Consider the following 13,187-nt stretch of genomic DNA (forward strand, 5'->3'; position numbering starts at 1 on the left):
CCCTAATCTTCGAGTTCCCTGTACCAATGAAATTGCAGGTCTCACTTTCTCCTGTAGAACTGGCATCCTCTGATAATGTCCTCTCTGGATGCTTAATTGGGTAACAGGATGATCCTGGGTTCTTGAAGTATATAGCAGCAGAATAAATTATGGCATACGCTACAGAGTTAGGAAGGCATACAGGCAATCATCTATTTTTCAGTCACTTGAAGTTCTGAAAAGCTCTTCAGCTTATTGGCCATAAGGCAATGATTTTTGCAGGCACAGTGACTCCCACAAAAGGGTTACAATCTTGCATCACAGAGAACAGCCACAAGTAAAATCACAGATCTTTTATGTAGTAGTAGAATGAAACAATGACAGTCTAGTAACTCAAGATTCTCACCTTTCAATAGTACAAATGTGTTTTAATTTTTATGTAAAGTGCCAGCTTTATGTACAAACTATTTAAAAAAGAATAAAGTAAACTTTTAAAACCTGCTTTGCAGCAAGCAGTGAGGCTGCCATTTTTCCAACTATGTATGGATCTGCCTAGAAACCAAGGGTTTAAATCTGTTGCATTAAACTAGCTTAAGGGGTCTCCCCATTCTAAAGTCAAAATGACTAAGACATTCAAGCTACAGAAAGCCATCTAAGACCAGTCTTCTTGCTAAGGCATTAACACTTTCATTTTCAGATCTTTCACAAAAATCTGAGTAGCTTATGTCAAGTACCACCACATCCTAAGCAACACCACTTGCAAACGTTAAACAAGATTTTTCTGAGGTAGCTACACAACAGTCTCAAATGCCAATAACAGCCATTTCTTAGTACAGTCATTTCACTGTGTAGCATTAAAAGCAGCTGATTTTCCAGGTGGAAAAAAAAAACCAGCTAAGTGATAGCGTATCTTCAGTTCATCTAGAAGTCTGCATCCAAGGTAAAAGAATTCTCAGTTGGACTTGACATCACTCCCATTCTCTGATATTCTCCTACCCTCTTCTCAAAGAAGTTGGTTTTCCCTTCCAATGAGATATTCTCCATAAAATCAAATGGATTTTCTGCTCTAAAAATCTGAAAGACACAAAATTTAAATCAATATGAATCCAGACCAGCCTTCTTTATATACCATATTTAGCACTACAACAAAAAGTATTTAATACCTTACCTTGCTAAAACCTAGTTCCAACATAAGTCTGTCTGCTACAAATTCAATGTACTGCTTCATTAAAGTGCAATTCATTCCAATCAACTTTACAGGCAAAGCTTCAGTCAAAAACTCCTATAGAGAAAAAAGGAAAAAAAAAAAACCCATGTCAGAGTTTTTAAAAAGAGCTACAACCTAAAAATGATTTACATTTCGAAACAAAATTGAGAAAATGGTCATATTACCTACCTGTTCTATTCTAACAGCATTGATGATAATTTCTTTTACTTTTTCCTCTGAAGGCTTGTGTACCAGGTGTTTGAACATTAAGCAGGCAAAATCGCAGTGTAAACCCTAAAAGAATATTTAAAACGATATTCCTAAGATAAATCATTAAGCCAACAAAATTTTCTGTCAAACAGTTAAGATTTAGAATACAAAAATTACATTATTGCCTTTGTTCTACTTGGGTACATTTGCACAGAAGCCTATTTTGATACCTCCCCAAGGCATGGAATTGCCTCTGGGTGCATTCTCTCATAATGCCAGTATAGTGCAAAGTTTTGGAAAAGTCTACACCACACTGGAAACATTTTGAGTACATATGTCAGATTGTCTGCGTTCTGATGATCAGCCCAGCTAATTCTAGAGTAGCTCATCATTAAAAAGAAATTAACTCTTTGGCCAAACAAAGCAACACATGAAACAAATCAAAATAAAGTGTTACAGTTTCCCCATGATCCCCTTCCACTTTGGCAGAAGCTACAGTAGAATGGGCAGAAGCCACTAAGAACCAGTTTTTAGGCTACATATTAACATTAACTGCTACTAGGTACTTTTTCTGTGAGTTCACTAAACATGTAGACACACCACTGGGAGAAATAAACAATAATGTATAGTCTCACTTTAAAAAATGAAATAAGATAAGAAAGTTGCAATTTAAGAAAAGGATTCCCTTTAGAGAGACAAATAAAGGAGTTGGTTTCATGGAATACTTGGTCAATTGCAATACTCATGATAACCTTAAAAAGACCTCCATGGAAATGACTGCTCATGATAACCTTAAAAGACCACCATGAAACAATAATGCTTATGTACCAATAGCTGGTGTAGAAGACAAAGAGGTAGGGAAATTCTACAAAAAAACTTTACAGGTTCATAAAAATAAAACTGGATTTGATAGGGCCATTTCAAATTAAACCAACTCAGTGACTTCAAAGAAAATATGGACATAAGAAAATGGTGAAAAATGGCTCAGGGCTTGATACATCAGAAACATCAAACCTATATTTACTTTGAGAAAATCAGGAAGCACTCACTGGACATGCCCACATCCAAGTTCATTTTTTCCCACTAACAATGAAATTTTTCTTGACAGGAAACAACTAGTTACTAACATGGGTGTCATTTCTAAATTGTCTTTATTCAATTGCTACTAATATGGGTGTCATTTCTAAATTGTCTTCATCCAATTAACTTTTTGGATTAAAAAATTAAATTGATATCAAATTAGAATATGACTTGTAATCAAAATAGGTTTAACCTGACTAAACAAAGAGGAAAGTGGATAAAGGGACAGATACATGACATCACCATTTCCTAAGAAAATTTAGCCAATGTAAGGCATTTACAAAGCCAAAAGAAAACTAGAAACTGCCTCAGCCAACAAACACCTCATCTCCCTTTCAAGCAGAGCTTTAGCAACTAAGGGCAACAAGAGCTAAAAACACTAGTTTAAAACTGATTTTCAGTCTAACTACCCACAAAGGAAAAAACAAGTGCATAAAGAACATCTATCATCTAATGATATACATTTGGATGGACAGCCATACAGCTCGGCCATAAGCACACATATCCTGGATAGATGTTAAAGATAATAAACAAGATCAAGAACTAAATAAGGGAAAGCTGGATGCATTTGGGAACTTGTGATAACCTTTCAATGACTTGAAGCTTTTTCCTGAAACAACATCCCACTTTTTGAACATCAGGTCTTCCAGTCATGCTATAAAGATGAATATCATTAAATACCACAACCAGAATAATCAAAATCACAGGTCACAGATTTATAGGATCACATATCATAAACTCAAAGAGACCTTAGAGAACATAAGCCAATCCCCTCTTAGACTGCAAGCTCCTTAATAGTCAGGGACTGATTCCGTGGGGTTGTTTTTTTGGGAGGGCATGAGGGGCTTTGTATACTTTCAAGTGCACAGTGCCTAGCACATAGTAGATACTTAATAAAGGTTTGCTTGTTGTTAGGAAACTGAGGAACAGAGGGGTGAAATAACTTGCTTGAGAACATAAATTTTAAGTGGCAGAGCTGGAATTCAGACCTAGGTCCTCTGACAAATCCAGCGCTTTTTCATTGTTACTTCTACTCAACGGGCAAATGATTGTCACTTGCTCAAGGTAATTTTCAATGGCAGAGTCAGGATTTGGGCCCAGGTGCCCTCTGATTTCATAGGGTGTTCTTTCCACTAAAACATATTAAATAGATGACCAAAAAATGAAGGGAGAGGAGTCTTACAGTTAGAACAAAATAGGGGAACAGCCTGTCTCTGTGTCTGTGTGTGTGTACTCTGTCTTTTTTTGTTCTGGACCTAAGTTTATTAGTGTAGTAAACTCCCTCCACCATTATAGATCTGTAACTCTTCTGGTTTTTGTGAATTTTCAAAGTTGCCTAGGTACACGAAGAAATTAAGTGACTTTCCCAGGGTAACACAGTATCCATCTTATTACAAATCCTTCAAATAATAAGAAATATTTTTGGGGTTATTAACATCAGTTCCAGAAATGCCTTTCTTTAACTGCCTGTTGTAGTAGGTGAACAACTGCACCACTGAGAAGTTCATTTTGATCTTAAAGGTCTGGAAAACTGATCTAAAGACCTCATAACCATGCTTCGCTCACTTGCTAAATATGAAGATTGCACTTTTAAGAGAAGTAATATTTGTCACATCTTACATACTAATCAAAAAGAATGAGTCAAGCTAGATTTCTTTATCAGACCCCAGAGCTCTATCCTTGACTGCCTAAATGAACTATTTAATTTTATGAGTTGCATCAAAACAGCACACCTTGACCTCACTCACTGAAAGTTCACATAGAGAATCAATTTCTCATGGACTTAGGTCAGAGCTGTATTGCCATGGAAAAAGCCACCCAAAACATAATCATCTTATTTAATATCCCATCATTCAATTCAAGAAACATTGTACCATTGTCAAATCACTCTAAATGCACTCATTAGAGATACCAGAACCAATCAAACCTTCTTTAACAATTTCAACAACATTGGAAAGAAAATCTAGAATTTACAGAATATTGGGAATCAAGTTCAAAGTTCTTTAGTCAGGAACTTGGATTAGGAGGGAGAAAGAGTAAAAGTCACATTGTAACCTCAGTCAATTCAATTCAGTATATATATTAAGAGCTTATTATGTGTACGGCATTCTACTGAGCATTGTAACTGTAATCTGAATTTAAGCAGCTGCACTGGTTGGGCCAATGGTTTCTAACCTTTGAGAATGACCACTATTTTATAATGTTAAAAAAATAAACAGGTGCAGCTAGGTGGCACAGTGAGTAGAGAGGAGTCAGGAGGACCTGAGTTCAAATGCGGCCTTAGACACTTGACACACCAGCTGTGTGACATTGGGCAAGTCACTTAACCCCAATTGCCCTGCCTCCCCCCTTCGAAAATAATAATAATAATAATAAAAAAAAAACCAACACCTAACCCAACCCTTTCTCTTTCCCCACCAACAATATACATTGTACCACTAGTGCCAATATAGAGCAATGCTTCTGTATAGAATTCTAAGATCCGCTAGAGTAATTATTCCAAAAACTCTGAACTCACTAGTATTATATTACATTCAACAATCACTCACACAGAGTAAAGGAACCAAGATATTACTGAAGGGAGGCACTGTGGTGTGATGGAAAGAGGACGGACTGGAAGAACAGAGGATCTGGTTTCAAATCTCACATTTAATGCTTCCTACTTATGTGACCTTGAGCAAGTCACAACCTCCCTTGACCTCTACAGAAGAGTGGCTGGAGTGGATGGTCTGATGTCCATTCAAGCTTTAAATTTATGACCCTAAAACTCCTCAAGAACAAGTCACATGGGTAACTTTCATTTAGATAACCCGATCAGAGTTACAGAGACATACATTGAATTACTCAGTTTGTTTATACATTTACCTCGTCTCTACTAATAAGTTCATTGGAAAATGTTAATCCAGGCATTAAACCTCGTTTCTTAAGCCAGAATATGGATGCAAAAGAACCAGAAAAGAAGATTCCTTCAACAGCTGCAAAAGCTACAACACGTTCACCTGTTAAAAAAAAAAAAAGGTAAAATCAAACTTTCCATTAACATCTAATGTTTCTAAATCTCAAAAGGCACAAGATTAAAAAAAAAGATCCTTTGTCCATTTTATGCAATGGGATCAAGATCTTGAAAATCATGAGCAAAGTCTGTATCATTTAAATAGGAAGTCTATTTAAATAGGAAATCTAGTCAAAAGAACAATTCAACATAAACCAGTACATCAAAATTAGGATCAATAAAAGCTTTTATGCAGACCTAAAAATTGTGATAACAGAACCCTCCTTTCATTTCCTACAGCTACAAACAAGTCACATTTTCATGCAGCTAAGGATGATGGGAAGCCTAGTTTCCAAAGGACAAGATACCTACTACATCAATAACTATGTCATCTCTGGAGACAAAACAAACTACTAACATGACTTAGCATAGCAAAATGGGCACTATGCTTGGCAGTTAAGAAATTCTAGCTCAAATACTACTCAGTGTGACTTTTGTTAAATCGTTCAGTTTTTCCATTTGTAAAAAGGTATTAGAATTGTAAGAATTACATTATATTATAATTACCTATTTCACACAGTGTTATTTTAAGAAAAAATTTCTTATAAACTGTAAAATGCCAAATGTAATTCTTAGTTTAAGTTCCCCAAATATATTTACCATATGTTGCTTCTCTGTCCCCAATCCATCGCAAGGCCCAGTCGGCTTTCTTTTTAACACAAGGTAGCGTTTCAATGGCATTGAAGAGAAATTCCCTAGGAAATTTGTATAACATTAGGAATCAAAGTCATCTTTCTTCAAATTACAAGCTTCAATGAAGAGGGACAACTAATGACATTGACCTCAAAAATGATAATGTAAACCTTAATGCTAAAACAGTAAGAGTAACAGTTAGCATTTATAAAATACTTTAAGGTTTGCAAAGTACTTTACAAATATTATCTCATTTTGTCCTTACAACAATCCTATAATAGTTAAAAAGTACTTAGCAGTATCTGGCACATAGTAGGCCACCCCCCCCTTCTAACCTCCATTATATAGATAAGGAAACTGAGGCAGAGAGAGGTTGACTTGCCCAGAGTCACAGAGCTAGTTAATGTCTGAAGTCAGATTTGAACTTGGGTCTTCCTGATTCCGGCTCAAGCATTCTATCCACTGTGCCACCTAGGCAGCCTCCTGCTATTGAGAGGCAAGAGAAAAGTATAGTGGACAATGAGCTATCCACTTAATACTTGGACTCAAGGCCTGCCTCTGACATATATGCCTATATGACCCTAGGTAAGTCACTTAATTTCTCTGGGCTCTAGGCAACTTTCTTAAGACTAAGTTGCAGATCTTTACTCAGGAGATTCTCTGTACAAATGAAATCACTATTGAGAGGCAGTGTGAACCAACCTCAAGAGTTTGGAAGAGTTCAAGTCCCACCACAAAGTACAACAGGGGCCATGTGAACCTCTTCTCAATGTCTTACCGAAGGTTATTTTATATCTTATTTGAAGCTAATTCATATTTTAAGAGCAGACCATTTAAACCCAAAAGCTTCCATAGGCCCTTGCTTCTTAGCTCTCTGGAAAGCAATTTAACCAGAATTTTATCTTGTACATACATTTTCAAAGTAGCAGTAAATACAAAACACCAATCTTAAATCATAACTAAAAAAAAAAAGCCTGCCTCATTGTGAAGATAAAGAGGAATAACAAAGTTGTACCATTCTTTATTCTTGCCCTGTAGATCTCAGGTCCCTCAGAATAGTGAACAGCTTTAACTTATTCTGGGATTTATATACATCATAAGGTCACATACTTAGAGGTGGAAGGGACCTTAGAGGCTGTGCACAATCCAACCCCCTCATTTTGCAAGTGAGGAAACTGAGGCAAAGAGTGGTTAAATGATATGCCCAGGATTATGCAGCAAGTGTCTGTAGCAGGATTTGAACCTAAATCCAGTGCCCTATCCACTACTAGGCTGTGGGAGACAGAGATAAGATAGAAAGAAAAGTGAGTGAGAAAACCAATATCCAACTTAATATGGTTAACCTTTACTATAGCTCATCTTCTCTAACTAAGCTGCCCTTAATTTCCCTATTTTTGTAAACAGAGAATACCATTCCCTCAGGCTCCCAAGTAACACTTCAGTCTTAAACTATACCTGTCTGTTTGTTCCTTTGTAATGTCCTTCACACATGTCCCTTTCCATTCCCCACTCTACTGCCTTAGTTCAGACCCTCACACAATATGGTAAAAAGAACATTGGATCATATCAATCAAAAACAGCTTTCCCCTTTACTAGCTGTGTCACCTCAGGCAGGTAACAGCTTCTTTGTATTTCAATTTCCTGAGCTATAAATCAGGATATTTACCCAGCTGATTTCATAGGTCTTGTGAGGATCTAAAATAAGATGACACATATAAAAGTTCTTTGAACTGTTACCTTACTAGCCCTCTTATTCCTTAATCTAAATTCAACCTACCTCCCTCAGCCCCCCTGGTTCTATAGGCTTTTAGGAAGATCTAAGTTTAAACTTATTGCCATTAAAGGTGTTCAATTACTTAACCCTTACTTTATATATTCTACTCTCTACTCAAAGCATACTTTGTTTTCTCAATTCTGCGCCTTGATTTTTCCTGCACATCCACATACCCTACCTTTAAAATCCAACTTAATGGTTACCTTCTCTGTTTACTTATCAGAAGTAGTTTTGGTCTTTTTTAGCTCCTACAAGCATTTTATTGTATAATTTAAGTCAGCATATGATATATGTGTATATATATATATATATATATATATATATATATATATATATATATATATATAAAATTTTCCCTATTTATTGTATAAACCCCTTGAGGACAGAAACCACATACTACTCATTTTATCTCTCCTACTGTACCTAGTTGTTAATGTAATATTCTTAATTTATTTGTGGAAGAAATGACTGAACTAGTAATCAAGAGACTTCATCTCAGCTTTGCTACTAGCTAGGTGTTTACCTTAGGGAAATTACTCCACTCTCAGGTTTATCTGTAAAATGAGAAGGCTGGACTACTACTGTTCATAGACTAGATTTTAAGATCCCCTTAATCTCAAAAAGATAATTATTCAGTCTATTTTTAAACAGACGTCTAATAAGAGCAAATACACAGACAGAAAAGAAACGTATTTGGTCTTTTGCTGTATCTCTCATAACCTGGAACCAATTATGAACTCTTCCAAATATTATTGATTCCTAGGAATCTGCTCATCCTAGTTTAAAATATTAAAATCCTTATATCCAGCCAGATATTTAAATACAGTTAATGACGAATTATCAAGTCCTAAAAATCAAATACATCTATAGAGCTAGCAAATACCAACCTTTCTTTGAAGTCCTTAATATAAGTGTCAATAAGGAGGCTATACATTTCAGAATGTATGTTTTCCATAGCAATTTGGAAGCCATAGAAACAGCGAGCTTCGGTTATCTGTACTTCTTGGCTGAACCTCTCCACCTAGTGGACAAACATCAAGATTCAACATTAAGTAGGCTGCAACCTACATTTGACTTCCAGCTACTTAAGGTGAAGTCATGAGACTAAGAGGAGATTCCAGGGCTCTTATTTTGGAATCAGTGTTAAAACCTAAAGCCACCTATACCAGTTGGCAAAAATGCTTACAGATTATATGTGAAAAATGTTCATTTTCTGAATAAAGACATTACCTGTCTTCAAGCTACTTTCTACTTTATAAGGAAATTAGGACAATATGCTCAAAACCGAAAAGGTCTTTCTTCAGAATGTTTTTTTTCAGTCTAAGAGACTAGATACTTCCCACAAACTTACCAAATTTTCATTTACTATGCCATCACTTGCTGCAAAGAAAGCTAACACATGAGATATGAAGTATTTCTCCTCAGGCTTCAGTGCTTCCCAGTGCTGAATATCCTTAGAGAGATCCACCTGAAGTTCAAAAGTTTAGTTTCAGTACAAAAGGAATTTAAGCTTCCCTTACTTCCCTTCCCCTTAGGGAAGTATGTAAGATTTTTCTTTTTTCCTCACATGCACATCAGTTATAAAATCTAACACCCATTCACATGAGAACATGCCTTATCTTCTCCTATTAGTTTGCAAACTCTGAGGACCAGACTATACCAGTTTTTAATATTTGTATCTTCAGTCCCTAAGACAGTAGTTATAACTAGCAGGCAGGGAGCAAGTCCAGACTTGTGATTTCATCAGTGTAGGGGCCTGGCAGTATGGAATCAGTGCCTCTCCCTCGCCATTTATAAAGAATGGCCAGAAAGGCTGATAGGTTATTAAGTGACTTGCGGTCACATGGCTAGTTTTTCAGAGGCAGGACTGGAACCCTAGTCTTCCTGTCTCAATCTCAGCCCTCTTCTGTATCACAATAAAATTCAACAAAGGGCTTTCAGTGCCATGAGAAAAAGTTTAAATAAGGCCATGCCTGCCTTAAAGAAATCTACTATACTAAAGAGGAAAAATTTCAAAATGGCTATAAGGGGTAAGATGAATGCAAATCTCCACTAATAAAAACGAGGTCGAAGGGATCCTTTTTTCTAATAAAGGCTACTGAAATGTAGTTAAAGTTTAAAAGACACCTCCCCAAATCCTGACAACCGGGTAGGGAATCTCACCTCCTCAGCCGTCCAGAAGGAGGCCTCTGCTTTCTTATACATGTGCCAAATGTCATGGTACTGAATGGGGAAGATGACAAAGCGCCTGGGATTCTCCTTTAGGAGTGGTTCATCTTCATTGCTGGGGAGGGCTTTAGCTTTTACCTACATATATAAAAAGGCAAATTTTTAAAAAGTCCCATGAAAAAGCTTTCATAGGAAGGAGAGCAGAGGGAGAAGTAGGGTTCAGAGAAAGTAAGGAGGGGGGAAGGGACAAATGTGAATGGGGGTAGACGGAGAACAGAGGGGGAGCATCGAGGCGGGAAAAGGGAGAGGGAGGAGAAGGGGCGGGGAAAGGAAGGAGGTGGGGCGGGGAAGGGAGCAGGGATTGGGTAACCAGGAAACAGCTGCACTGAGACAAAGACGAATTTGGCGCCAACGCCAAATTCCACCGGCTTCAGTTTCTCCGTACCCCACACCCCGCATTTCAACACGCAGCTTCTTCTCCCCGCAGCCCCCACCCCTACCCTCGCCTCCTCTCCCCGGCAGTCAAGGACGACTCACCGGCTCCGAGGGCTCCTGGAAAATCTTCCTCGCCGTCTTACTGGCCAGGATGCGGGTGCTGTTCACTGAGGGAGGCTGCAAAAGAAGGAAGCGCAGGCGTACCCCGTGAGCCGGAGGTCAGGGAGCGGGGGCCGCCCCTGCCCCCACCTGCGGCCTTGGCTGCTAGCTCACCTCTCCTAGGCCCCGGCCACTCAGCGGCACGCCCGCCTATATGCGGATGTTCAGACACACAGACAGACACACACACACCGCCGGGTTCTCTTTGTCCTGTACACACTTCATTCAATAAACGTCTATTAAGCGTCTACTAAGTGCCAGGCACTGTGCTAAGTGCAGTGGATTTAAAAAAAAAAAAGGAGGCAAAAGGAACGCGCGTGCATACAAACATACACACCAACACACACACACACCACGCACCGTATTCTCCTTATCTGTAAGCTGGAGCGCCTTTAGAGGAGAAAGGCGAAGTTGCTGCTTGTCCGTGACTGTGGAGAGCGGGGCGCGGGGGGACAGCATGGCGGCGGCTGAAGGGCGGGCGGGTTAGGCGAGAGCAGGAAGCAGAAGAGTTGGTCAGAAGCAGCTGAGACAGGCGTTCCTGACAGGTCCGAGCTGAAGCATTCAAAGTGACCGGCGCGCTCTTCCGACCAGCCTTATATTCCATTCGAACTTGGCGCCATATTCCCTAGCAGACCAATCAACGGGGGAGGGCGAACCCATTTACCGTCCTCTCATTGGCCCTAGGGCTGAGTAAACCCACCCCCTCCCGCTACCATTGGTTGGAAGAGTCGCGCGGGAGATTCGAGAGATGCCCGGGGCGGAGCCGCGTGCGCTTTCCCGGGCCTTTGAAATGACCGAGAGGACTTCCTGCTGCGCATCCTAGCGACCCGGGACAGACGTCAGAGATGCCGGGGCATTTAATTGTACCTCAGAACTGCCAAGCCGCAAGGGACTAGCCCAGAAAATCGCTGCCTTCTTTGCGCGGAAAAAAAAATGTCCTATATTAAATCCCACTGACCTATGTCCCTTTCCACACCCATTTTTGACAAGCTATATTAAGATTCCTGGTAAATGAGGACGGGAGGAAAAAGAATAAAAAAGAGGTGGGTTTTTGGCGGTGGGGGAGGGGTGGGGCGGGGAGGGAGAGTGTTTCGTTTTTTTCTCCAAAAGTAGCGACTAAAAATCCGAGTGGTCTCCGCGTTTGTCTGGAGAAACTTCCGTTTCCGATTGAGGAATTTTCCGTGAATTGCAACTGCGGAGTAAAGCAATAGCGCGGCTTTCAGTTGGGAAATAGTCAACTTTCTAAGACATTGATGAAGTAGAACGGGGCTCAAATCGTAAGACTTGGGTTAGAAACCTCTCGGATCAACTTTACTTTCTGCGTGGCCTGGAGCAAGTTACTCCTTTTTTCTAGTTTAATCCTGTTTTCTAGATTTGAGGGACTGGTAAAGTGGAAGGAGGTTGAGCCTAATGAGTCTCTAAATTCCCGCCAGGTTCTAAATCCTATTAAACCGCAGTATGACAGACACACCACACACACAAACACACACATATTCTCTCTCTCTCTCTCTCTCTCTCTCTCTCTCTCTCTCTCTCTCTCTCTCTCTCTCTCTCTCTTCCTTCTCTCTGTCTGTCTCTCTCTTCCTTCTCTCTCTCTCTTTCTCTCTCTCTGTCTCTGTCTCTCACTCTCAGCTCTTTTCCTTATACCTTGTCATTCTGGAGTGGCAAAAGATTTCGCAACAGAACATCTGAAAATGCCAGTAAACCATGCCAAATGAAATACAGAGTAAGAAAGTGATTTTGAAATTACTTTACAATCCACGTTATCTTGCATGGAGACCTTGAGATGACCTTGAATCTGATACTTACCTGCTAACAGTCACAAAATTCAAATTAGTCTTGGAAATCTAGAGTGACAGGATTTCTACTTTTTTCCACTTAGATTCATAGATTTAAGAGTGGGAAAGGAATTACTTCTCCCTCCTTCCACCTACCTGAGACTAGAACCCATATGTTTCTCTGAAATAAATCAGTAGATGCAGTTTGAAAATGTAATGTCTATTTCTACTTGTCAGACTAACACAATGCTGCCTCTTGAACTCCAGTCTCCATTCATATTAAGGGGGGAGAGAATCAGGTTCATTGCATTATTCGAACCTAGCAAAAGTTACTAAAGATAATTCCGGAGGACTGTTAAATTATCATTATTAGAATATTTAATGTAGAGTCTCAATCCAAGAAGCTGTACAAAACAGACTGCAATTTGTGTTTTTTTCCCCTACTGAGGACAAAGGGTGTGGTAGGGAGGGAAGGAAGGGCAAACCTTGTTTTTTTGTGTGGCTTTTATGATTCATAGAATAGTTAGTACATAGTATCTTGCAAGCTGAAAAAACCCAGGCAGGAGATTGATGAAATAAAAGCCAAGGCTATAAGAAATTCCAGGTATGAAAAAATATAAAACCTAATTTAACTTAAAGACCTCATGTATTCACACATTCTCAGCATTGTCTAAGTCTTCACCCCTTGGCCTAGAAATATACTTTTTTGAA

The 13,187-nt window shown here is 39.0% G+C and overlaps 1 protein-coding gene across 1 annotated transcript; it reads right to left on the reverse strand.

Annotated features, from left to right (window-relative positions):
* Positions 1-319: 319 nt before the first annotated feature.
* On the reverse strand, positions 320-11,267 carry RRM2 (ribonucleotide reductase regulatory subunit M2). Its single transcript, XM_036751365.1, has 10 exons — positions 11,059-11,267; positions 10,642-10,716; positions 10,099-10,242; positions 9,287-9,403; positions 8,823-8,956; positions 6,129-6,223; positions 5,342-5,475; positions 1,376-1,480; positions 1,148-1,261; positions 320-1,053 (listed from the first exon to the last, which is right to left on the reverse strand). The coding sequence occupies exons 1-10, from the start codon at positions 11,155-11,157 to the stop codon at positions 901-903; spliced, it is 1,170 nt and encodes a 389-aa protein (XP_036607260.1). The 5' UTR covers positions 11,158-11,267; the 3' UTR covers positions 320-900.
* Positions 11,268-13,187: the final 1,920 nt, after the last annotated feature.

This window comes from Trichosurus vulpecula, chromosome 3, assembly GCF_011100635.1.
Source record: "Trichosurus vulpecula isolate mTriVul1 chromosome 3, mTriVul1.pri, whole genome shotgun sequence".
Classification (NCBI taxonomy): Eukaryota; Metazoa; Chordata; class Mammalia; order Diprotodontia; family Phalangeridae; genus Trichosurus; species Trichosurus vulpecula.

Bases quoted from the DNA above. Each gene is read 5' to 3' on its own strand.
- RRM2 (XM_036751365.1), bottom strand. From the start codon at position 11,157: ATGCTGTCCCCCCGCGCCCCGCTCTCCACAGTCACGGACAAGCAGCAA. The intron at 10,717-11,058 runs GTGCGTGGTGTG...CTTCTTTTGCAG, and splicing joins TTACAGATAAGGAGAATACG to CCTCCCTCAGTGAACAGCAC. The intron at 9,404-10,098 runs GTGAGATTCCCT...TTTGAACTTCAG, and splicing joins CCTTCTGGACGGCTGAGGAG to GTGGATCTCTCTAAGGATAT.